General features: G+C 38.2%; 1 protein-coding gene across 1 annotated transcript in view; it reads left to right on the top strand.

Annotated features, from left to right (window-relative positions):
• Window positions 1-26,256, top strand: part of BRE (brain and reproductive organ-expressed (TNFRSF1A modulator)) — a 170,182-nt gene that overhangs the window by 86,313 nt on the left and 57,613 nt on the right. Inside the window, exon 6 of the mRNA XM_014950966.1 lies at window positions 3,652-3,761. Coding sequence (XP_014806452.1) covers window positions 3,652-3,761 — 110 coding nt within the window. The remainder of the gene's footprint in view (window positions 1-3,651; window positions 3,762-26,256) is intronic.

Here is a 26,256-nt window from a genome sequence, read left to right as displayed (position 1 = left end):
TTATCACATGCTTAGCTAATGATTTAAAACATTTTTACAAACATTCAGTTTTTAAACCTCAAAATTCCTGTGGCCCAGGATGTGCTCTTTGCTCAGTGGAAGTTCATTTTAATGATACCTTCTGTAGAGTCTTGTGTGGAAAAAGTTCTGTGAGTATAAAATGGTACTTTAATGTGGCAGTTCTAACTTTGGATGCTAACATTTATAGAGAACTGCCATTCTTAATCTTTAGAAAATCAGTTTTTCTTAAATATAAAAATACTTTTAAAAATAAAATCCACTTGTCTTAAGTGTTGTGAGTTAAATACAAATTATGAGAAGGAATATGGCTACTTAAATATTAAAAAATGTGTTGTGACTTCAGTTCAACAGCCTCTTTTTTTCCTAAAAGGAAATAATACTGCCAAAGCAATTGGATGTTACTCTCTCTTTTGAAGCCAACTAAAAAATGAAAATAGGCGTGATTTTGCTTTACTGCTCTGTTTAAATATGGCCTGTTCTTTGAGAGAAATACGCATGCAGAAATGGCAAAGGGGAAGACACTGCCTGGGCAGAGCTTGATAAGAAGCATTAAAACAACCTTTGCCTTTGGACGCTTTGATGTAATGGAGGGATCTCAGCCCCCGTTCTGGGGAAGTGCCATTGCCTGGTAACATAATGATCCATCATCTCACCTCGTCATTAACGGGTTTGTAGAGATGACCAGGAAAGAGATCACTGAAGGAGTTAAGTTGGGACTGGCACAGAGAGCATCAAAAAGTTCTATTAGTTGAAAAGCTTTCTACAGTTTATCTACAAGACATGTGGTTTTGTTTTATAAAGGGCAGTTGTAACAGACATATTTGGGTTGGATGCAGTTCCCCTGAGCAGATTCTTGCATAAACAAAAGTGACAAAGTCTGAAAGGAATAAACAGTATGGTGTTGGATACAAAGGGACTTCATCGTAAATCTGTGGCCACCTGAGCAATAGGGTTGTGTAACACCAACTTCATGATGTTACTGCATTACATCTTTTTAAAACCTACTGGAATGGTGATTTTTTGCATCTTTTTTTAAGTTACAATTTTCATTTCTCAGGTATGCAGGCCAAAAATATGCATCCATTTGAAAAGTGGTAGTTACAAAAGAATGCCAATTTCTGTACTCAAACTTGTATTGGACAGTAGCTCTATGAATGTAGTGTGCTGCGTTGGCAACATTAGTGTGGTAGTGTTTGCTGTGTGTTATTTTTGTAATGAAAAATATCACGTCTCAGTTTATTGCTCTTGCTGCATGCATCAACCTTTTGCAACTTAACATGCAAAGATACTGTGATGGCTTGTGTTGTTGTGTGGGGTTTTTTTCCCCTGGCGTGAGTCTTCGTATTGAATAAGCCACTAGTGGGTGTAGAAAATATAATGTAATATTACTGTATGGGTTAATGGATGCTGTAGTGGTGTTCATCTGATCTGTTTTGGGGTTTGTTTGGGGTTTTTTTCCTTGCTTTTATTTTCCTTTTGCTTTGATTAGTAAGCAGCTGGATGGTATTCTAGAAACTAGTTTTGTGCACGGTATCAATCTGTGTGTCCATGTCAACTTAAGCAGTAGTACTAAATGCAGGATTAAAGAAATTTGGTTTTGTTCATGTAGCTTGTAAAATGCATGTAGGTTCTATTCTGTAAAAACAAGTTATTTGAAAAGAGTTACAAACAAAAGAATATGGTCTTGGAAAAACTGTATACGTACATGAGTAAATGTACTATATGTACTGGTCATCTCTTGAAGAATGTTCATTAAAAATAAAATCTTTTTAATCATTGGCATTACTGCTTAATCTGTTTCAATAGTTCTTTTCATTTGATTGACAATTAATAAATTAATGGGGAAAAGCCAGTTTATGCCATACTAAGCTTTAGGAGTAAAAGCTATTCCTTATTTAATTTTTTTCCTTAACGATGGAAATGTATGAAACACTGGGGAAAAGGTTTGGGGGGGATTGCACTCAGGTATTTTTTGTTGTTGTTTGTCTTGTTGAAAAAGACTTTGTAATCTGTGCTGGTTCTTCTACTCTAGATGATAGTACCATTTGGAAACATAACACTGAAGGGTCACACATCGTGGGTCACAAGATCTGTCCGTTACTGGTACAGGCAACCATGTTATATAATCCTGTCCTTCAACTGACCGTACCCCAACAGGAGAGCAGCTAGTTTTTGTCCTCACCACTTCTATGGAGAGTTGTCCTGCAACTTCAGTTTAAAAACCTGTTCTGATTTCCAGCCATAGTGTGCTCATGACCGTTTTACAGGCATTTCTAAGAGTACAGTTTTCTTTCAGCTGTCAGAAGTGAGCTGCACACCAAGGCAGAATTTAAGAAAACACTGTGAGCTCTGTCTCATTTTTCATCTAAGACAATTAGGCTTTTTTAAGACCCATTCTTCACTCCAGCTTATCACTAAGTTTCTTGGCATGTTGTGTTCTGCACGTAATAGCTGGTATGCAGCTAGTCTCTTTGGACGTTAACAGTTTCAGTCATGCCAAAGCTTCAAATGGCAAGACATTGTCTTCCTGAAACCACTCAGCAGTCACTTTTTTTTTTTTTCCTCTCCCCAGATAGAGCAGGATCTCCTAGCAATGTTTAAGTGGTTTGCATGTTCCTTCCTCACAGCTGCCTGTGGGACGGAGCATACCAGGGCACCATGTAGATCCTGCTTTGAGCACATATCTGCTGGGTTATCTATTTCCTCTCATATTTTTCCAAAACGGATAAAAACAAATGCATCTTGGCAAGTTGCTATGTACCTATGCACAAACATGTTAAAGGAGTTCTTTGTGAGAGCAAGGGGCACCATATTACTTGCTGTCGATGGAGGTGACTGCACTGCTAACTCATTGGTTTCTAACTAGAGGTCAAGAGCTTAAATGAAGTTGTGTGTAGCTGAAATACATTTGTTCATACTGTGTGTGATTTATGAATTGGAGAGATGTCGGGTCCTAACCAGAAACAATTTGTTCTACCTGATCTCAAAACTGTAGTGGATTGTTCTGTTACAAAGAAAGCTTGAACTGTGAATGCTTTAAGATTGACTGTCGTGGTATTTATCATGGATTTTTTTTTTCTTACCATAGTTTTTATCAAGTATGCAGTCTTTGCTGAAAGCAATGTGTGGGTTTAATTTGCAGGAAACTTGGGGACGGTGACTTCTAGACACAGATTTCTGATTGCATAAATGTTTTTCATCCACAAGAGAAGTAGGAGTTGAGTACAGCAGAAATTTTAGACTGTATACTACTTTGAAAAAAAACAAATATAAAATCTCTGATCTTAACTCAGTGATATAACATTTTAAAAAATTCCTTGGCATTTGCATCTGATGTTATTGTTAAACTAAGAATTCTTAAAAAATGATATATGCATCTTTACTGAAACATGTAGTTCAGCTAATTGAAGAAGAGCTACACTACTGTACTCTTGTTAACACAGTAATTTTAACTTGATACTTTCAAGGAAATTAAGCACAGCAGAATATCTTAAGTACTAATAGAGTAAGAAAGAATACATCTGCAATTTATTTAGGGGATGCTTATTTGACTTATTAGTTGTTACCTGTAAGCTTATAAGTACTCAGCTTATTATTTGCCATTTTATATTTGTTATTTTTTATGTACAGGATGTGAATGAAGATCCTGGAGAAGATGTTGCACTTCTCTCCGTTAGTTTTGAGGATGCAGAAGCTACTCAGGTTTTTCCTAAGCTGTATCTCTCCCCGCGTATTGAACAGTGAGTGAGACAATTTTTTTTCTGGAGCGTTCATTCTATTTCATCTCTGAACATTTCCATTTTTTCCTGGCCTATGTGAGATACGTTGGCTAGGTGATAATACGCTATTGCTTTAAATTGCTTAAAGCCATAACAATTACTTGAAACTGTGTGTAGTGGAGAAATGACGTATCTTCTTTCAGCTGGTTCTGTGTCTATGGCTGGATCGCACACGGATGAATAACAGTCATCACTGGCTACATGTCATATTCTTGTAGCATCATAATCCATGCAAACTATGCTGTGTTTTCCTGTAGCAGTATATTTAGAGTACCTCATACGGTACAGCATACTGATAGCATTTCTGTGGGGGAATCTAATTTCTTTTTCTGTTGGGAGGGTAAGTTCTCTGTATAAGCATAATACATTTGAATAAAGTATTGTTGTAGAAGCTAAGGGCTTTATTAACTGTGTCCTAGGAATTTGCAGCGTTAGTAAGCTACTTTTTTCAGAATATCTGAATATTTCAGTTTAAGATTGTTGAACCGTACTGATGTGTTTACCAGTTGGCAAACAGATTTGCTAAAAAACTAATTTCTACTCCTAAAATGGAAGGGTGAGGATTAGAAATCAGTCTACTTTAATTAAATTTCTCTTCTTCCATTTCTGGAATTAAGAATGTCTTAATGCTCCTCCTTCCATTCAGTATCTCAGTCTTGTAATGTCTGCCTCAAAAAAGTAACTATATAAGACTGTTCAGGTATGCAACAGTCAAACTGGTCTAGTGTTATTTTGGCGATGCTTTGTTTTTCTAGTTAATACTGCACTGAGTTTCCTCTGAACTGGTGATTTCTGGGTAGAAAAGAAAAGATGAGAATTACAGACTACCACAGTTCTACAACAACTCGGTGATAAAGTTTGTGTGAGTGAAGGAACATGGTATCTTGACATTTTGCTCAACAGGGCGTTGGTCTGGATAAACTGTTGGGTGCAATTTAAAAAAAAAAGTAAATAACAAGATTGGATTTAGATAAAGGCATAAGACTTCCCAGATATTTTTGTCAACACTAGTTGAGGGAATAATTGTAGTCAAACATGTAATTATCCTTCCTTATTCCAAAGGATTCTTCTGCTCCGCTGCTGCTAAAAGCAATTGGGCTGTCACTAGTTTCCATTGTATTTTCAGCTCAAGTCACATGTTGATTCTTACATATATTTCAGGCCACCCAGGTATGTCTGTCTAAATGGTCCGTGTGCTAATGAGGACATTACTTATTTTCCCACTTTCAATAGTATCTTCAGAAAGATGTTCACCTCCTGATACCAAGCAGAATAGCAATATAAAGGAACACTTCATCTCCCTAAAAGTACTGCGTTTTCTGTCAGTGCCCTAAAGAATATCTGATTTTAGATATGTGATGTAGAGCAATAAAAAAAATACAGCAGAAAGATACTTGGGTGGTGTTAGTACATATCTAACATGTCTGATGTATTTATGGCTTTGTCATTTATAGCTTAGGTAGTCATGTTAAAATCATGCCAGTAAACCCTGGAGTTCCATGCCACACCTTGTCACGTTATCTGTGCATCAAAGTTGAGATACTTCACTTGCATAACTCAATCTGTCCTCGTGCATGTGTAAGGTATTCACCACAGTATCTAGATCCTGGTAACCCATAATACCAGTGTTGCTTGTGAGCTGTTACAGCTTCCTTTGTTCTACTGGCTGCTTTTTATGTGTCATGTAAAAATGTATGAGTATGTTTTCAATGTTTGTTCAATTGGACTTTGACAACAAAGATACAGTTGTCTCTTTTTCTTTCCCAAACCCAGTCTCTGCTCTGTTTAGCAGGGGCTGACAGTCTAGATATTTTACTTTCCAGTGTTTGGGAACTGAAGCAACAATGCGTACTTCTTTATACTTTTTGCCAAAAGTACAAAAAGCCTCAAGAAGCCCTGAGGATTAGTTTAATGACTTGAGGACATGGCATGTTACATTTGAATTGTGTTCTGCTTATAAAAGTTCTTTCCTGCTGCTAACAGTAATTGCATCTACAAAAGCCATGTAAGCAAATTACCAGTGTATTTTTTTATGCAGCAGATTTTGAGGTGGAGTAAGTAGTAGTTGACAGTTCCCAACATAACATTCCCGAGTACTCAACAAAACAGGAAAAATACCAAATTCCCACAATTATTTTGCTAATACTAAACTCTGTTCACCTTAGGAAGACCGAGCAAACAGGAATAACATTTTCCTGACGTATGAAAAAAACATTTTCAGTTAGAAATGTTTCAGCTTTGTAGAGAAATAAGAGCAAAGGGCCTGTTTGTGTAACGTGAGTTATCTCCTGCTTTCCCAAGAGGTTTTGTTGCTTTTGTGCTCTGCCATATAAACATGCGTTCCCACATTGTGTTTTCTAAAAATGATACATACCCACAGATCTTGTCAGTGAATTTGAGCCTAAGCAATATGAATATAGGGGTTTTGCTTTGAAGGGTTATTGTAAAGCACATTTGCTCTATTTTTAGATGGATGGTAAATATAATGCTAGTAAGATTTTGACTGCTTTTTATTATAGGCTCTGGAAGAGAGATTTGCAAAACGAGGGAAGTGACCACTTTTTATGGTTAGGGGTCTAGATGTTAATACATCAGTTAGCTTGAAGAAGCTCAAATATTAAAGCAGGGGGTAAAAATGCAGTTGAGAAGTGTTGTGGCTCATTCAAGTCAGTATCGGTGTTCCATTGACTTGTGTTGTGTGGTGTCTGGCTGCAAGGATGGAAGTCCAGTTCTTACAGTAAAAAAAAACCCCAACACATAGGGACAGGAAGCATTTGTGTTAATTTATAAAAATCTCAGCAATAATTATTCATAGCTATACCTGGCTTAATTCTTTCATTAAAACTTGCTAATTTAAAAACATTCCTTGAAATACTAATTGTTCCAAATACATTAACAGCAAGTTCTAGTTAGTTTCCTTAATTTGAAATCCATCACTTAAAAAAAGCTTTCATTTTATAATTTTAAGAATTATTCTTTATTGCACTACATCAGCCAGCAGATAGATCCCAATAATACTCACTTTTAAGGATTTCAAAAATTAAATTAAGTTAAAATGAAATGTGGGGTGTTTATGATAAGTGTTTTGTTTAAAAGCTAACATCGTAACTGTAGTATCATAAAAACAAGTTTCTGCACACTTCTGGAGGAAGTGGTAAGCTGGGAAACCCCACACACTGACCACCAAACTTGGGAGGATGGTGCTTGTCAGCATCTGCGGGTGTGCGTCCCCAGCTCGTCCCACTCCTCCTCTCGCCCCGGGGTGTGGGACCGGCCACAGGGTGCTCTTCATCCCCCACTGACGGCTGCTGTGCTTTGGGGAGAGGGTCAGAGAGCTGAGCAGTGTCAGTACCTGAGGCCCCCCATTGCTGCTATCTCCTGCAGCTGGGTAGGCACAAATGTATGCTGAGGCTGCTTCTGCACAACGAGGAGCTGCTGGGATAGTTACCCTGTATGTCTCTGTCGCCTTTCCATGGGTTACTTCTCATGTCTTTAAACCTGCATGCTTAGAATTATTTCCAGTGAAACTATGCTAGATACTCATATGGAAAGGAAATTTGTAATAAAAATATCCATCGTATCATTGGTTTCCATTTATTGAAAGTCACTAGACTCTAAATCCAAGGAGTCAGTGCAAGATCGAACACCTAAATTCTACCTTACTGCTTAAAAAGTGTGTCAGTGTACTACACATGAATGTGGATCAGAATATTTTTTTCAAAAGAAAAAAAAAGTATGTATTTTTTTCCTTCATGACTCGTCCATGCTAAAGAAAATAAAAGTGGGTTCGTCTTGGTTCACATTTTAAGAGAAAAAGATCTAAGGGTAGAAACACTGTTGCTCAGTGAATGCTGTGTTCCCTGGATTCACAGAAATAATCCTGCAATAAACACTGTTGTCCTGGAGGGCTTTTCTCTGATAAATACGCGGACGTGAATATGCTAAGAAAACCAGCTGTCAGTAGAACTTGTTTTGCTTAAATGGATCAGGCTCCGTGCTTTGGGGACTGAAATGGTCGTTTTTTACTGGTCTGGGAGCTGTGCCAGAGGGTTCTTCGTGACTGAGGGTGGTATGCAGAGTTCGGTGACTGCGTTTAACCTTTGCAGGGGAGAATAACAAGAACCTGGTCTGAACTCCTAGACTTTGAATTTTTCTGTGTGTTTTTCACTGATGGGGGGAAAAAAAAAAAAAAGAAAAAATTAAATGTGTATTTGCTTTAAGGTGTTTCCTTTCTCTTACCTGGGAGTTGGAGGAGGAAAACCATAGAATATTTTTATATCTATTTACTGCCTGGTACTGCCTCTTGCTGCATTTGTGATGCAGGGATGCAAGGGATGCAGTGAAGGGCTTCACCTTTAAAGTTGGCTTGCCATGCTGCTGAGTGCATATCACCGGTTGAAAGCTTCACTAGTTGAAGCATACTCTTTCAGAATGATTATGAATACACAGTCTCTAAATGAGTGATCACGTTTAGGCCTTTTTATATGTCTGTCTTTGTAGAAGACAGAAGTAAGAAGGTCTTCTGTTTAGCTTACTCATCTGAGTTGATGATTTCAGTAGAAGTGTTAGTAGACAACCAAGACAGTCCATGACTTCTTCAAATCCCAGTGCATCTTGCAGACATGGGAAGCAGGAATGACTGTTGCTTTGCTGGGCTTTCTCTTCCGTTAAGCCTAGTTTGGTCATGCCCCTACGCAGTGCCTGGCCAGTGAGTCAGTGATGTCTCCTGCCTGCTATATGCGATGTGCCATGGCCCAAATCATCCAAATCTTCTGAAACTGTAGCCAGTACCATAACCTGATCTCCAGTCTAGCTCTGCTTTGCAACTCCTCCTGCGTCCTGAAAATCACCTGGTTTGCTGCAGCCACCTTTTGATGGCCCGTTGACAGCTTCAGAAGAGCTCAGGGTGGGCTGGGATTGACAGTCAAAACAGATTGACTTGTACTTTTATCCTGGGTGTTCAACTGTACTGGCTGTTCCTTTTTTTCCCCTGAAGTTGATGCAGAACAATTAGTGAAAATAATTGTAGAAGAACTAAGATTATGTGTCCATCATCTAAATGGTGCTTTAATGGTGGATATGTTAATGCTGTCCTTAAATGGTTCATTTAGTGAGTATTTTAAGATGGGTTTTTTTCAGTTAAGAGATTAAGCAATTAGAGCTAATCATTGGGTTATGAAATACTTGAGGCAGTTTGGTGGGACTGATTTTGTTGCTAGGTAATGAGGTACTAGTTTCTCTGTACAGGAGACAAGGGGCAGGTTTTGGTGTGGCTTATGCTTTGTGTCAATCCAGAGCTCAGCGCTGCCTCGAGTCTCAGAGGATAACTTAATGTTGAAGAGTGGGAAGGGTCTGTGTCCTCCAGAAGTTTGTGTCAAGTTTCTCTCAGTGTCAGCCTGTATGCATAAGGTTCTGTAACCTGGTGGTGGAGGGAGTATTGTTACATGATATATCAAGTACTTTACCCCTTTAAAGGATGTTCTTGTATAGTAGAAAAATACATATAGAAAATTGAATTAATAAGAGATTACAAAAGAAAATGGAAATGTGATTCAAGATAGTCCTCTTCAACTCCCTTTCCCTGCATACTTCTGACTAGAGTGGAATGGTCTACAGAAATTTCAGTGGTTTTAAAAACATTTGTTTCTTTTAGATACAAATCTTTCCATTGAGGTGTTGCGTTTTTTCACTTGTGTACAAATAGTTTATTTCAAGCTACCCTAATATAAACATACAATTCTGATTCATATTATGTTGTTGTATGCTATGTGTATACCATGTTTCATTGTAATAATCCCTGTTTCAACATGGACATTTCTAAGTACCATTGTAAAGCTGGACTCTTCTAAAATATCCTCCTTAGCACTTTTACTGGGGTGTCACTGCTTCTAGGTGTGAGTACCCTCCTACAAAGAGTGATAATGAAGGCAAAACGGAACAAAGTAATTTTTCTTTAGGACATCAAACAGTAGTATTTACAAAGTTGCTCTTGGTTCCTTACTGTTGCCCATATGTTTAGACATATATCTTAGTACAGTGAGATTGTCAGAAGCACTTCTAATTAGTCAAAACTAATCCTGGCAATGACATTAAAAATTACTGTCATCTCAATTACTAGTTAGGCCAATACTGACTGTTTTTGAAATCTTCCCCAGTATTTGCAATAGCAGGTGAGGTTTTTAAAATTATTTTCTTAAATTGTGTTTACTTTGCTATTGAAGTTCATTTTAGTTTTACAAAAACCTCTTACTTTTCTTTTGATACATCAAATGTTTTTCGCTTTTCTATTGCCTAATTGCCTATGTTGATCTTATGCTTTGGGAGGTTGGGGAGGGTACTTTTATTGCCATTTTGACAACCCTGGTACTACTATACTGAAGTGCCTTTCTCAGATATTTCCCCAGGATATTAGAACACACACAACAGATTTCTTCTTCCTTTCCTGAAATGTTTTTGTAGGAGAAGGGAAGCCTGCTGAACAAAGTCAATCCATGTTAGTACTGAACGGTGTCAGTCACAGGAGGCAGGACTTCTTTTCATACCTAAGAATTAATGGGAATCTTTGCAATTTTTTTTATGTAGGACCTTTTGTTCTAAAGAACTGTGTGGACCAACTGTAGGGCCAGCTTGAACTCCTTGAAATGTTATCCATTAAATTGGTTAGGCTGACAAGAGAAATTTGAACGAGTGTCATCTTTGTTTTTTATTTTATGGCTTGTGATAAGAGAGTAATAGAGCAAGCAGGAGGGCCTGGTAGGTGTGGTTAACGTTAACCTTAAAAACTCCTAACTAGGTGTCTCTTGAAAATGCGATGAAAAATCAGGTCCTACCTGAATTGTAAAATTTATACATAGGGAAACCTAACTTGGAGTCTGTCTAGGGCTAAATTAGTTGTGGTTTGCTGGATAATGTGCTATTGTTCAATACTACTTTAAAAAACAACAACAATGAAATACGGAGGTGCTGGGAAATCACAATTGAAGCACTGCTTCTCTGTTAAACTTGTTTAATTTCACAGACTGTCTCTTCAGAATGAAATAGCTCTTGCTGAAGTACTTCAAGGTTACTTACTGCATCAAATTTTAAAATTATCTGACAAGTCTGAGACTTGTGCCAATTTATCCTTAAATGTAATCACATGAGCAGGTCATGGAGGGTTTTTATTTAAGCTCAAGTTGAGATCTAGCTCTTCAACTGTATCCGTTCTTACTGGGTATTAATTACCAAAACTGACAAACAGTAGTTACAATGATTGTCTTGGCAGCAAATGCAGTGAGTGTAGAAAGGCACATTTACTCAACAGTTGTGAAAACTCAAATTTCCTAGAGTACACTTTGAACCCGCTTTTGTTGCCGCGTGGGTACTTTTCCCAGTTCTTGATGTAAATCCAAACCCACCACTAGTGAATGTGATATCATTTTTTAACAGAGTACACTTTACTGAAGCTGATTTTTGCGTTTTGGGATATGTGGCTTGCTTTCTGAATATGGTGACTAAGTCATTTGTTTTCAGAGAACTTAATTCTAATTGCAATCTGCACATTATAGTGTTCTGTCTTCAGACTTTTCCTATTTTATTATTTAAAATACTTAACTAAAACTCAGCTACTGTTTAATGCCTGCTTCCAGATGGTGATGTTCAATAGGTACACGTCTGACCACTTGGGAGTGAAGAGTTAAGGATTTTCAGATTAGACCTCAAAAAAAATGTGAAACACAGAATTAAGTTATATTTGAAAGACCTCCGTTTTGATTGCCTCTGTCATCTTTGCTTCCCCCTCTCCTGTCCCCACGCACGCACTTGAGGAGAGCTGGCAGTACCCACTAGGTACCACGTTCCTATTGCTGGTGTTTCAGCGGGAAACGTGGTGGCTCGGCGAGTGTGGATGGAGGAGAATGGCAAAGCAGCAGCCCTGCAGGGAATCCGATGGGCAGGAGGGAGACTGTAAGTGAAGGGATCTTGGCCCCATTGTCTGTGTGATCAGAAGAAAGGATTGAAGTGCATCCTTCGAAATTACCAGAAGGCCTCGTTGCCTTGCCAACCTGCCTTTTTCCCATAAGCTTTCTGACCCCACAGTAGTACTAGGTACCACCTCTCAGTTTTCTTCACTTTCTGCCTCCTGCTTTCCTGCCGACAATCAGTGGCATTTAAACCAATGTCTTCTTGAAAGGGGCTTTAATTCCTTCTTAATTATCTGTTGTAGGAAGATACCGTTTCCCCAGAATAAATCGTGGCTGATTTTTGCAACATGACTACTGGGTTTCTGGGGGTTTCCTTTTCCCTAATTATTGTCAAGAATGTGATTCATTGTATTGCTGATTTCACTTAAGGCATAAAAGGCAGTTACAGTCTGTCCCGCTACTTAACTGCAGGAGCTACTCATCTCACATGAATGTTAGCTGAAACCCTGTTTCCTTTCAGCACTTGCACATTGGACCTACCTGGAAAATATGTATAAAACATGTATTTCCAAATGTGAGACTTTTTGTTAAATAATCTTTTCCTAGGTAACAGATTCCCCTTCAGAAATACTGGGAATTTCTTTCCTATGAGCTTTCCTATGGAGAATCCTCTTAACAAATCACAAGCATTTGTTGAATTGTAAACCAGCATCCTATAACTATACTAAACTTTCAGCTTCTTTAAATGAAAGGGCAGATTATAGGCAACTTAGGAAGGCCATTCTTTAAACGGGATGGAGTTGCTGTATTTTGTAGGGTTTTGGTTTTTTTTGAAAAATGTGCAAGCTGGTCTTTGTAGTAAGCAGAAACAGCCAAAACCATAATTGTGCAGAGTAGGGCTTCGTGTGAGTCCCATACATTTTGCATCTTTCATTCCTCTACAGCCAGCACTTCTTGAGGACTAGCAGGACGTGATTAATCTGCAACCTGGAAGAAACACATAGAGGTAGAGTTGGCCTAAGGGCCACCTTATATCCAAGGAATTGCATACTCCTTTTATGTTTAAAGAACTGCCTTTTTTTTTTTAACCCAGAAGAAATATTCTTGTACCTGTAGTCCTTCTTTATACCTGAAATGAGTATTGCTGCTCCCAGCTCTCTTTCATTGAAAATCAGTGAATTCTTCCGCTTTCAGTTCTCACAGGCTGTATACAGCTAAACTGTGAGACCCACCTCTGAGGTCTGCACCCTGGTCAAATTCAAAACTGGTGTCACGAGAAGACCCGGATGTTCAACATCCTACCTGATTTCCACCTAATTTTTGTTGTAAAAAAACCCTGTGCACTTGGATGGGGAGGAGCTTGTGTGCTCCAACAGGTCTTTGATCTGGATCATTAAGAACCAAAACGCTGGTGTACACTGTGAGGCACACCTGTGTTGCATCGTTTCAGTTTTTTGGTTTTGGATTTTTTTTTTCCTGTAGTCACTTTTTATATATATATATGTTATTTATATATATATAAAAGAAAATCTGGAAATCCTTATTCAAGACATCTATCAAACGTGACATGGGGTAGGAGTGTTTTGAAATCCTTTCATTTCAGTGGGTTTGTAAACCTTTCCTGCCTTTCATGATTTCCACAAATCGTGTAGCCAATGTGTTAATGGAAAAAAAAATGGGACTTTTTAATGTATAGTTTGGAAAACATACATGTGTGTCGACAAAGAATATCGTAGAATTTAAATCACAGATCTCACGTGTGATATTTAATATGTGCATGCAGTATGTGTCAAACATCCCATGGAGGAAGACAAGTTAAATTTGGCAAGAACTGAAAATATAGATTCTTTTTCACTGGATTTTAAAACTAAATTCTTTGAGCTGGGTTTCTGGTCAGCGGCTGCTGAAAATACATGAGGAGAAAACTTCAGCTATTTAACAATTTCAGTGGACAAAACTCTGTTAGTACCAGAGTTGCAGACACCACAGTGCAGTGGAAAAACCTGTATAAATAGAGCGAAACAATTCTGCTTGCAGATATTTGCTGTTGAAGCCAATAAAAGGGCTGTGCTCTTCAGTGTGGTTTAGTGATGTCAAGCACTACTTGCTGGAGGCAGCTGTGCTACTGCAATGCTTTCCTGACCTTAAATAGCCTATATGCTGGGTAATGCAAGCGTTCAAATATAAATACAGGGCACATAAGGACAGGAGGAGGCCAGAAAAGCCATCTAGTCCCTTTCCCTCCCCTGAATTAGTCAGTGTCTTCCTCAGTATTATTCTCTTCTGGTATCTGTCCAAGATATTTACAAAACCATTTAGACTAATTGTTCCCTTGTGTTGTCTCAGTACTGTTTATTCCATATGTTAAGGACTGCGTGCAAAGCAATTCTGCTCTTCAGCGGGGCTGCTACTCCCTTGCCTTTCCTTTTCCTTTCTTCGTGGTTGCCTTTGATAGCAACCCAAACAGCTGTGCAACCTCTGTCTGTCCTGGGAGGGTGCGTGTGCCTCAGCAGCAGCTGCCCACTGCTCTTCCCTAGCCCTCCTCTCTAGGGCAAGTATGACTTTCTGGGACATTTTGTGGAGGTAATACCTTCAGGTCATGTTTTTAGTTGACTTCCCAGATATTTTTTGGATATTTTTCGGTTCTACTCTGTAATGGTTAGATGGCATGTATGTGTAATTACATAGTGATCCTCTTAATTTGTTCCATTGCTCAAAAATAATCTGTAGCTGTAATGAGGACTATGTAACTCGCTTCCTACCACCTCAAATCCTATTGTTTTCAGTTGGTACTCTTGTTTTTGTTCACTTACCTACCACTTAAGGTTCTCTTACTGCCACCTTTTTTTCTTTCTTTTCTCTTAAGTTCCGTCTCTCTTTTCTGGTTTCTGGTTTGGCTGTTGGTTTTTAGCTCTGCACACATATCTGAAAATGTGTTTCATTTTCAAGAAGTGAGCCTCTGTTTTTTTGCATGTCAGGTAGCAGTTTTTCCTGCAGTTGACCAAGAAACTACGAGGAGAGTTGAGTGATGAACACACATCACAACAAAGGAAGTCTTGTTGGAAGTTTAGGCGGTGTTTGATCAATGAAAATCTAACAGCCCTTTTATTTGTTTGGTACACAGAATCAATGGACATTCAGAATAGGCATTTAGCATTGTCTACGATTTCAGTGCCTTTGTTCTCTTTATTTTAAAACATTTTAACAGTAGCATTTTTTTTATAGCACTTAAAAATTTTTGGTTTACATTTCTTTCAACATTATTTCTCTTTGCAATTAATTGATTCCATTTATAAAAGGAGCAAGAACTTCAAAATTTTTATGCAACCCTGAAATTAAAAAAAACTGCATTATATTGTATTTGCCAAAACCTGGATTACATATAATTGAATATTTTTTTTCCCATCCATGACAGTATTCTATTAAGAGTATGTCTCAGCAGTAACAGGGATCGTATTCCTCAGCACTATGAATTTCTTTACTGATTTTGTTTTTCTAGTATTATGTTAAAATTTTGGTGGTCACGTCAATTTATAAAATATATCAAGTTCCTTAACCTATGATAGGTGCAGTGGTTTTGTGGAAAATTCATTTGCATCAAGTAAGTGGCAGATTTCACATCAGAGTCGTAGAGCTCTTTGTTGGAAAGGAGCTCTGAATCATCCAGCCCAGCTTCCTGCTTGGCATGGGGCTGCTGCCAGCACTAACTCCAGTTCTGTGTAGCAGGGCCTTTGGCCACATCTTGAATGCTTCCCGCAGTGGAGATCTTACAGCCTCCCCAAGGAACCCCTCTGCTGCTCTGCTACCCTCCTCAGGAGAGCAGTTCCTCCAAAAGTCCAGTCTGAGCATCCTAAGGCCTCAGTTTGGCCCAGTCCTTGAGATCATAAAGGTCCCTCTGGATTAAAGCTGTGCAGTTTGGTGTAGCAATATTATGCAACGTCGTTAATGGTATGCCATTTATCTTGGTGGTACGGAAGCAAGGTAATCTTCACTCTTCCATTTCAAGTCTGAATCAATAACAGAAGCTGTGTTAACACCACTTGCTTCTCCCATAAATTAGGCTTTTTTAGTTAGTCTCATCATGCTTCTCTAGCAACACGGAAGGGTAAGGTCTTAAGGATATATGGCTAGCGAGGGTTTGCTCCAGCTGGAGGTTGTGATGAGCTGGTACAAAGTAAAATTAAGTTCCTGTCTCTCTGCTGACACAGTAAAGGGATGGCATGAAGAGCGAGGCTATGAGATTGCTGCATTCTGACCAGTATCACCAATGCATGGTCCTTTGGGACTAGCTGGTACATGACATAAATTAGGGCAGTGTAGGGCAGTATGGAGCCAAACATCAAAGAATTTGGGTGAATATGGGTGGTGGTAGGGCTTGCCACACTAAGGCACGTAATACAGGGAAATCTCTTTTACTTTATCTTTTTTAATTCTGTATGCTGAAGGCTTTTAGTCTCTTTTCAGTCCACAAATAGTAATTTGTATTTTCCTTTCTTAAATTTCATATACTCTAGCAAAACTTAAAAAAAACCCCAACAAACCACCCTGAAATAGAACCACTAGTCACTAACAGTGAATGATCTTGGCAATGCAACTGGCATTGCTGAGTACTTTCTATGTACAACTGAGCACACTTCAAATGCTAGGAAAAAGGATAGATTTACCCTGGGTTTGTTTGTTATACTAATGCTATGAAAGTCTAGTGTTCTATTTTTGTTCATCTACCAATCTGTTCAGCATATTTTGTTTAATAGCTTAATGGTAGAGTCTATATGCAACCACCCATGTTACATCAGACTCCGTGTAACTGGAATGTTGTTTACTTTTCACCAAGGCAACTCCCTGTTTTTTGTTAATTAATATCTAACAAGATCCTACAGCTGACTCCCTTTAAAGTCAAGAATGTAGGGGTGTTCAGGATTTACAGGCACACCATGTTGAGGCCTTGTAGAAGGAGTGTGTTTTATGCAAGTGGCCTATTAAAGGAGACAGTTTGGGGTGGGTTTTTTTTTTTCATTTTTATATGTATGTGCTTTCCTTTATTCTTCCTCAGTTACCCTGAACAGGTTGTGTTTGTACTGCATGTGCACAGTCCTTTAATACCTGGTTCCATTAAGTTATTTTCATAAGCAACAGAATGAAACTGAGAAGGTTTGTGGGAAGGTCTCCTACAGCAGTAACCTCTCACTGTTCTTTTGAGGACTAAAGGAGAGTTCACATTTCTGAGGTGGTCAAATTGGCAACTGTGGCTCGTGTATAAAATACAAACATTTTGGTTTTCTTACTTTTGACAACAGGACATTCCTCAAGTGTCTCAATTACAACCATTCCAGGAGGGAGTTTTTGTTAAATCTTTGTGCGTTTTGTCCAGGCTTGGTTCTAAATGATGCAAAGAATACAGTATACACAGATTTTTTTGTGCTATTCCACTGATAAAATGTTTTGCTGCCTTTTAATCTGAATATCTGTGAGTTTTCACAAACTTTAGTGTGTTTATCTTCTTGATACCCTTCTGGGATAAGTTAGTACCAAATATTGTCAGGATGTGTGGATGTATCCATGGGTGTCAGAAAGATTTCACGATTAGGAAACTAGAACCAAACAGAGACTCTCTTTGGTAATCTTAGTCTGTACCAGGTAAGTGGTACAGATTGTAGGCTTAGAAATTTGGTCTCTTTTATAGTCAAATTTTGTACCTAAAATAACTTCCCACTTTGTGATCCTCCTTAATTACTGCCCTGCCTTAGCTATATAGGCTTTCTTGAGGCTATGCTCATTTAGGTGCACTGACATGTGGTACAGGTTCCTCTAGCATCTCCACTGTTGTCAGTTGAGCAGTGTGCTCTAAAGAAAATTAAATAAAAAAATCAGTATATGCAGAAGTACATTTCTTTCCTCCATGGAAAAGATATTTTTAATAGTTCTGTGTATTTTTGAGCCTTGACCGCTGCCAGAATATCTCAGTAACATAGAGATAAATAGATATTGTAATTGGCAAGCTGATTATAATTGTATATTAAGGCAAGCAGAAAAGGTCTTTTAATTTAATTCATCCCTAAAAACCTGTAAAAATACTGGATTCTATTTTAAGAATGAATAGTAGGTAAATAGTGTTCCATCCAAAATCTGCCAATTACTGATTGTGTTTGTGTTCTCTTGATTTTATTTTTTTTAAGTTCCTTTGTTGTAGGAGGACAACTTGGCAGAGCTTCACATATGTGGTTAACTGCTTGCTGAGCCACAAGCAAATAATACTGTACAGTTAAGCATTTCTTCCTGCATCACCAATTTCTATTCTCTTGGGCAACAGGAGTTCAAATCTGGGCAAAGATGACAGGCATAAACCTGTCTGATTGGATTAATAACATAGAAACTGTTGCTAGCCTCCGTCTTAATCTTTTAAAGCTGGTCTTGTGGTAAGTTTCTCAACCCAGATTTTGATTTTATTATACCAGCAGATAGGTGAATAACTGTGGAATCCTAAAGGACAAAAAGAGAATATTTCCTGTTTTCAGGTGTGGCAGATAGGAATTTTGCTAAAGGAGGTCAGAAAGGGTATCATAACACTAATAATAAAACAAGTTTTTTTGATAAATTTATTTGATTATAAAATTGGTTCTATACAGGGAAAGTCACGTTTCTTGTGTATTGCTAGGGAGAATGACTTAAAATTGTCCCTTTATCAGAATCTTGCAAAAAGCTCAAGTACCATTAAATTGAACACATGGAAAAAATTTATCTGTAACTTAAATTTACTTTTCCATTCCTTTGTAGTTGTATTGGAATGACAATAGTAGCTACCACTTGGGAAAGTGAAGTTGTGTTACGGGAACTCATAGGGAGCTTTTGGGAAAGATTAATTCTGAAATTAAGGTGATAATCAAGGACTGTTTGAGGCCAGTCTTTTTTCAGTGGTGCCAGTGACAGGACAAGAGGTTAATGGTCACAAACTTGAACATAAGAAATTTCACCTAAACATGAGGAGGAACTTCTTTACTTTGAGGGTGGCAGAGCACTGGAACAGGCTGCCCAGAGAGGTGGTGGAGTCTCCATCACTGGAGACATTCAAAACCTGCCTGGACACGTTCCTGTGCAACCTGCTCTAGGTGGACCTGCTTTGGCAGGGGGGTTGGACTAGATGATCTCCAGAGGTCCCTTCCAACCCCATATCATTTTGTGATTCTGTGACTTGGCTTATTTTCATTTCTTATACCTAGACATGAATTTGACTTTAGTTCTCTTCAAAAAGCTACAGTAGGCCTCTATAAGCTCAGCTTATAATTTTGTACATGCAATGTGACACCTGAATCCTTAGGGAGGACAAAGACAATCATTTTCTGGAAATGAATTTGGTCCTTTGAAATTATTCCAATGTATGAGCAGTCTTGATATGGTACCTGCTGCAGAGATGTTCCCCTTGATTAGGATACTAGTCCCCGAAGCTGATTTTTTGAAACGTTGCAACTGTTGCTATTTTAAACTCTCTTTTATGTTGAAAGTATCCAAGAGATTTATTAGTGTAGTACTTTTTCAAATTAACTCTTGGAGGAAAAATACCGGTTTAATTTGGGTAGCTCTTAATATGTATATATGTATATATATAAGAAAAGTATATGAAGTAACACAAGGGTTTTGTTTGGGTTTTCTGTTGGGATTTTTTTTTTTCCACAAAACAGTAACTTACAAATTAAGAAAAACAAACCTATAATCTGATAAAGTAAATAATTTGTATCTTATGAGTGCATTTTTAATGTTCAAGTGCTTCCCTAATTTCTCCAGTGTCTCTAGCAATATTTCCCTTTTCTCCTTTCACTCCTTCCTTTATCCACCCTTTCACACTCCAAATTCTCAAAGCTGCTACTCTGGGGCCATTCCTGGATCTCCGTCTTCTCTGTCACTTTGTTCAAGTAGCATACTCCTCTTGTCTTGCCAGGCCTTGCCCAGAAGTCTCTTCCTTGTTCTTTTAACTAATAGAAATACATTTTTAAAATATAGTTCTTTTTTTCCCCGACTAAGAGCTTTCACTCTTTTATTCTCTCTCTCCTCCCTCCTTTGGAGTCGTCTGTGTTTCATCTCCCCTTTAGTGTAGAATTACATTGAGAGATGAAAATGCCTGGTCCTGAAGATCATTCAATAGAATTGAGCAATTCTGCAGACTCTCTGGTAGGCAGATGCTGGATTTTCAAGGCAAAGTATGAAATTTTAAATTAAAAGATTTTTTGTATCTTTGGGATCTTGAAATGTCTACCCTGAATTTTCGACTTGGTAAAGAACAGTTTGTAGTTAGCCATTCTCCAGACTCCCCTTGCTTTTACACGTACTGCATTTTTATTTCTTCTTGCAAAGTTAGAAAAATCAGACCATGTATTGGACAAAAATTCCAACCTTTCCCAGCATTTGGCTAGATGAGCTACAATTAGTTATTTTTAGTCCTGCCCAAGTTTGCTTAAATGTTCTTCAGGTTGACACTAATTAGACACTGAATAAATACATGGTTCCTTGACGGACAGATAGCTTTTCCAAGTACTGACCACGGCTTTAGATAGGTCACTTTCCAAAGTAGGTCTCCAAAGAGAAAGGAATTTGGAGGAGGTGTTACACAAACTGTAGGAGTGTAGGTTTGACATGTAAAGACACCTGGGTGTCGTCTATTTTTCCACAACTAATGCATGGAATTTGAAGTCACTAACTACATAATAAATCTGTGCATTTCGTGTGTATTTTTCATGTATTGTCAAATTGAAAGATGAAAATTAGACATTCCCCCAACCAATTTTCTTTCATGCTCTGAAAATATCTAAGATATCAGTCATATTAGAAACTAATGGATATGCTAAATCAGTTGGTAACAGTTGCATGTCACTGGTTTGGCAGACTTGGAGAATAGGAAGCAGTGAGGAATAATCTAGGTATTTGTATGCAGTACTTGAAAAGTTTGTGATGTATATAACCATGACCTTCAGTCTCTTCAGTAACGCTACTGTAATCACTAATTTCTTACAAAAAGCTACTCTGTCAGGTCAGTCAGAACAGAGATGCAAATCATTTATATTTCCTTTATGTTTAAGAAGTGTGCCTCTGGTTGCGTAGCTCAGGTGCTGCAAACAGGCAACACGATTTTTCAGGAAACTTGCCTCTTATAAAAGAATGAGAGAATTCCATTCTTCTCAACTGCTTCTGCTCTTGTTCCTTGAACCTTTTAGCACGGGATTTCATGGTGAGTGCGAATCTGAAGTGTCTCGGTGAACCCCTTTGCATCTGACTTACATGATTCTAGAATAATACCAACCTTCAGATGTTTTCTTTATTGTAAATTTAAAGTACATTTTTTTCGTTTGGTATTCTTTTTTTCTGAAGTTGTTTGTGCTTAGATATACAACCTATATTCTTCCACAGTGAGAAATTTCTGATAACTTAATGCTGGGGCTTTTGCTGTGTCTTACAAGTTAGCATCAGTTCCCCAACCTTTTACAGTGTTCAGGGATGACAGCAAGGTAGTAAGAAAGGGAAGGCTGGGAAATCTATTAATGATTAGTCTGATTTTAGTGTAGCAAAGAAACTGAATGGCACCTGGGAAGCGAGTTTGTTGTCTTTTAATTCTTCCTTATAGACATATATTGAGTCTGATAGTCTCTTCTGTGCTATAATTCTGATAAATCTTGTTTGAACTTCCAGTGAAATAGCCGAGGATTGATATTGACCATAGCTACTGAGTTTACCTCCCATGCTTAGAGGGGATTCCTGTGGGCTTTTATCCTGAGTTTGGAGAGCTCATAAAGACATGCTTTTGTTGTTGCTGCCCTGTGCAAAACTCTTTCATGGACTGTGGATTTAAGTTCCCATTAATAAAAAATACCTCAAGTATCAATTCAACTTTGCATTATAACTCTAAAAAAAAAAAAAAAAAAAAAAAAAAGAGCAAACAGTGGAGAAGAACATTGCATCGACTGAAATGTTTGTAGTTGTCTTCCCTTCCCCTCCTCCCACTCCCCAAAAAAGGTTAGAGGTAGCTGTATCTCTCATCACCCACATCTCTACTCTGTACTGCAGTGGCTTGAAAACAAACAGCACGCAAATAGAATCATCAGCAGCATTGACTAGCTACAAAATTTGTTCATGTAAGAGGCCTTAGCAGCAATGTTTGTGGTGGCTATAAGATCTTTAATCACAACTCCAGGGTTGCCTTTAAGTGGATCTTCACTAGTGCATAAGCGCATCCCTAAATCACTGCTGGGTTTGGGGGATGTGATTTGCTTGCCCTCCCCTCTCAGGATCTTGCAGCCAGCCGTACCTGTACACAGCGCTGTCACTGTGCTCAGGAGTTTGCTGGTGGTGTCTTTAGGCCAATTGTGTCCATATTTGACTGCAACTACTCTGAGAAGTTTGACATCCTCTATTTCCCAAAGTAAATAGTGTTTGGGGTTTGGTTGTTTTGTTCGTACCGTTTCATCCCCAGAGAGGAATGAATAGAGCCATTTTATAAACTTGATTTTCAGTTTACTTCCTTCACTCTCCTCTTAAACCTCATCACAGTAACTGCTAGTGTTTCAAATTCTCTTTCAAAGAAGCACATGCCATCCAGATCATGGTGGTATGTGAAATGTAATGTTAGGCAACTGTTGATATTGTCAGAGGGATTGTATCTTAAGCTGGGGTGGGGAAGCTTGCACAGTACATTTTGCAGATCTGTGCATTTTTAAAAACATCATCATGATCCCTGGCATATCATTTATAATTGTAGAAGAGGGCAGGGTCCTACCCCTTTGGACAGGGTGCTTTTCCAGATGTTCCACCCAGCCTGAGTTCACATCAGACGAGTCAGGTCATTGTTGCAGAGCTATTGAGGGATTCAAAGGAGGATCTTTGTTCATTTCAGTGTTTCATTCTTTTTATCAAATCTAAAGCTCTTTGAAAGTATACCACCTTTCACTTTCCCGATCACAAAATTAGTTATCTTAAAACCTTCTCTGGGGGAAAAGAAAATATATATAAAGTTTGGCTTTTTTTCCTCCTGTTACTTCTGGTTACACTTACGACTTTCATTGCATTATTAAGCAAAGTCCATTGTTTAAATGCTTAGTATCTATTTTAATCATAAAATACTGTGACAGTCCTTTTATTTTTTATGTTTATAGAGAGATATGTGTTTGTGATTAAAATTTATCACTGTAAACTATCTTGCACTAGCATCTAAATATGTTTCCCAACTAGAAAATTACATGCATGTGCAAAATGATAACAAAGTTTATAGAAACAGAGCTAGCACATGTGGTATTTTGTCCTAATAGCTCTCTAGCCCTAAGCCATTGGTGGCTCAGTGACTTTGATTTGCATGTACTCAGTAATCCCAAATGAATTTCCCTTCCATGGGCTTGTCCAGCCTACCCTTTGAACATACTGCAACAAGGAATTTCACAGCTCCACTACATCTTGCATGAAGATCTATCTCCTTTTGATTTTGAACCTAGCTCCTGTTAGCTTGGTGTAATGCTGACCGCTGCACTTGTATTGGAAGAGACAGCAACTAGTCAATGCTTATTCACATTTACCACATCACTCATCATGTTACAGTTCTCAGTCGTACTCCTGCCCTCATTTTCTGTTTTCCAGACTGAGTTGTCCTGCAGACAACTTTCTAGTTCTTTCCTCATAAGCCTATACTTGGTTTTGTTTTGGCTTTTTATTTACTGAGCCAACATTTTAACAGAACCTCAAATCATAGTCCAGAGATCAGCTGAATGTTCAACTTGGTGTCCGTCGTTTTATGTTTTCGATTGGGGTTGTTTTTTCCACATGCATAACTTGATATTTGTCTGTGTCAAATCTCCTATTTGCTGTTATCCAGTTCTTCTGTTTCGGAGCCCGTTTATTACTCTTCATGGTTGGAATTTGTCTTGACTACCCTCGATAACTGGACTGTCACCTGGCAGCTCACCTGTTTTGGCAGATCATTTATGAATATTTTGAACAACATGAGTTGTTACTGAACCCTCCTGCTTACCAAACTCTACTGTTAGAGCTAATTGTTTGCCCGTACTTCCTAGTGACTCTTTGAAAGAGCTGCAGGAGGTGTGTGAGACAGGACTATCCCTAACTGGGAGGGAATCAGTATAGCTTTTATGCAGAGAGTACACACATATGTACTGAAATGAGGACATTACCCATTTGCCTAAAACTCAGGGAAGCCCTCACAGGAGCAGAACCCAGTTCTCCTGATGTGTTTTTCATTTCCATGGCTACTTCCTTTAACTTGATCTTCTCTGGGTGGAAAACTATATCTTTGCTGTGCTTAAAAACACTGGTGATGATTCTCCAGATACTGTTTGTTAATGTTAAATTTCCATTGAGTTTTCCCTCATGGCACCTGTTATCAGTGCAACAGAGAGTACAGTGCTTGAGATGACCTGCGCTAACTCCAGCAAGGGATGACCAGTCTTTGAGCATCCTTATGAGAAACTAAAGGAAAGTTTAAAAAAAAAAGTACAAAGTAGAACTACATTCAGGAGTATCCAGGCAGTCACCAAAATTGAAACAGTTTAAAGTCCAAGGAGTTGTTGTAACAGTTCAAATACGTGTGAACAGCAGCATTTCTGCTTTGTGCTGGAGGGGTTTTGTCCTGCAAGAGCTAACTATCCTTGCGTAACAGGCAGTTGTTTTACAGTAAATCAGTAGCAAATAAAATGGTGAGTAACTTTTACTAGAAAATCTTGCTAGACAGAACTCTATGAGAGCAGGTTCCTGTTCTGTTTTGGTTTTTTTTTTTCCTCCCTTTTCTCTTTAGTATATAACAGCAGAAAAATCTGCTCAGGGTTCTCAGAAAAGTCAAGTGGTGGAAGAAACAAGAACAGCAAAGACCAGTACCAGTAGCTCTTTGTTTGTACAATGTTTTTTAGATAGCACTGGGGCTGGATAATACATGAGGACAATTGGCTTCTGGAAAAACAGGACCTTCCCAATGCCTGCATTTTTTATTGGTTTGTTTTTTGGTTTTTTAATTCAAACTAGAGATGAGCAGAGTACAAAAACCTTTTCTAACTTATGAAGTGGTAGGAAAACATCTGTATTTTCTGCTATACATAGTGAACATAGGCAAGTTTTCTTCACCTTCTGGTATTATGACCATTCTTTTCCCCGTGTTGACTCATTCACCTTCTTTTCCCACCCACTGAGCAAGATTAGTAAACTTACTGTGAAACTACCATAAATCCCCAGAGCTTTTTCTCTAATAGAAGGTCCCATCTCAAAAAAAAAACCAAAAAAACCAAAAAAAACCAACAACTGGCTGAAGGACATTTTTAAATTTTATGGTGTGGGTACTGCCTAAAAAGAGATTCATAAATACATAACATGTCCAAAAATGAACTGTAAAGACTATTAGATTCCTGCTCCGGAGCTTTTTGGGGGGGGAAAAAAGGTCATATCTCTAAACTTAGACTAAAAGGATTTTGACAGATATTTTCAGTGGTATTAAGCAACTCCTGCTTTCCAGTAAAGCTGGAAGCCGGGAGAGCTAAGAACCTCTGAAATCTGCTGTAGTTGGAAATTGGCTCATGTTTGCCATTATAAATATTTTTCTTTTGTTTCTTCTATTTAGAAATTTTTGAGTTGTCGACTGAGGTTTTCCATATGAGATAACTGCTTCAAATGAGTCCTGTTTTGAAGTTTCCTTAGGACTAGCATATTTGTGTTACTGATTCAGATATATCTCCCTCAGAGGCATCAGTATTTTTTTCTGTGACAGTGTCAAGTTATACCCTCCTCTGGCACCTCAGGTTTACAGAACTTTAGATGAACTTATTATTTTGAATATGCACCCGTGTGCCCTAATGGTAAAGAAAGTAGATTACTAGTAGTATATTAGCAGTCCTGGGGTTGTGGTTAAGAAGGCATTTGTAGAAGCTCTCGTAACAGCGGTTTTGACAAATGATTTACCCAACGGGACGAAGTTTCCTGTGCTTTTTCTTATTCAGAAAGCGTCTGAAGAAAAACTGTTCATCTCTCTGAATTGCATGTGCAATGTGAATTTAATCAGTTCTTTTTCACCTTTTTATTTAAGCTTTCATGTTGATCAATGGCATTGCTTTTGGGGGCTGGTGGTTTGTTGTTGTTTTTTTTGAATTGCTGTAGTTTTCTGCATAGGCTGAGGGTGAGGCCTTGGCTCTGTTCCTGCTGGCAAACTCTGCCAAGGACTTCAGTGGAATTGTAATTCCTCCTTAGATACTTCGTGTGTTGGGAAACCGTGGTTATTTTTTAATGTGGCTTCCTAAGAAAATTTATTTTCTTTCCTATAAAATTAGTATGATCGTGTTGTCTGTGTATACAAGTATCTGTCATTTCTACCCTACAAACTTCTTTTGAGCCTGCTGGCCAATTTCTAAAAAAGCTGGCAGGAGGGTAGAGGTCTAGCAAATATGAAGTTTGTATAGTTTCATGAATGTACCCACTTTGAAGAGACAGATTCTATTACTGCCACCTGAAGGAAAGGCTGAAACCCCTCCATAACTGTATTCTGTGAACAGAGAGTCAGTGTGGAAGAAATAAATGATGAATATTCT

The sequence above is a fragment of the Calidris pugnax genome, unplaced genomic scaffold (assembly GCF_001431845.1).
Source record: "Calidris pugnax isolate Ruff unplaced genomic scaffold, ASM143184v1 scaffold24, whole genome shotgun sequence".
NCBI lineage: Eukaryota > Metazoa > Chordata > Aves > Charadriiformes > Scolopacidae > Calidris > Calidris pugnax.
This window is presented reverse-complemented; position numbering and strand designations above follow the sequence as displayed.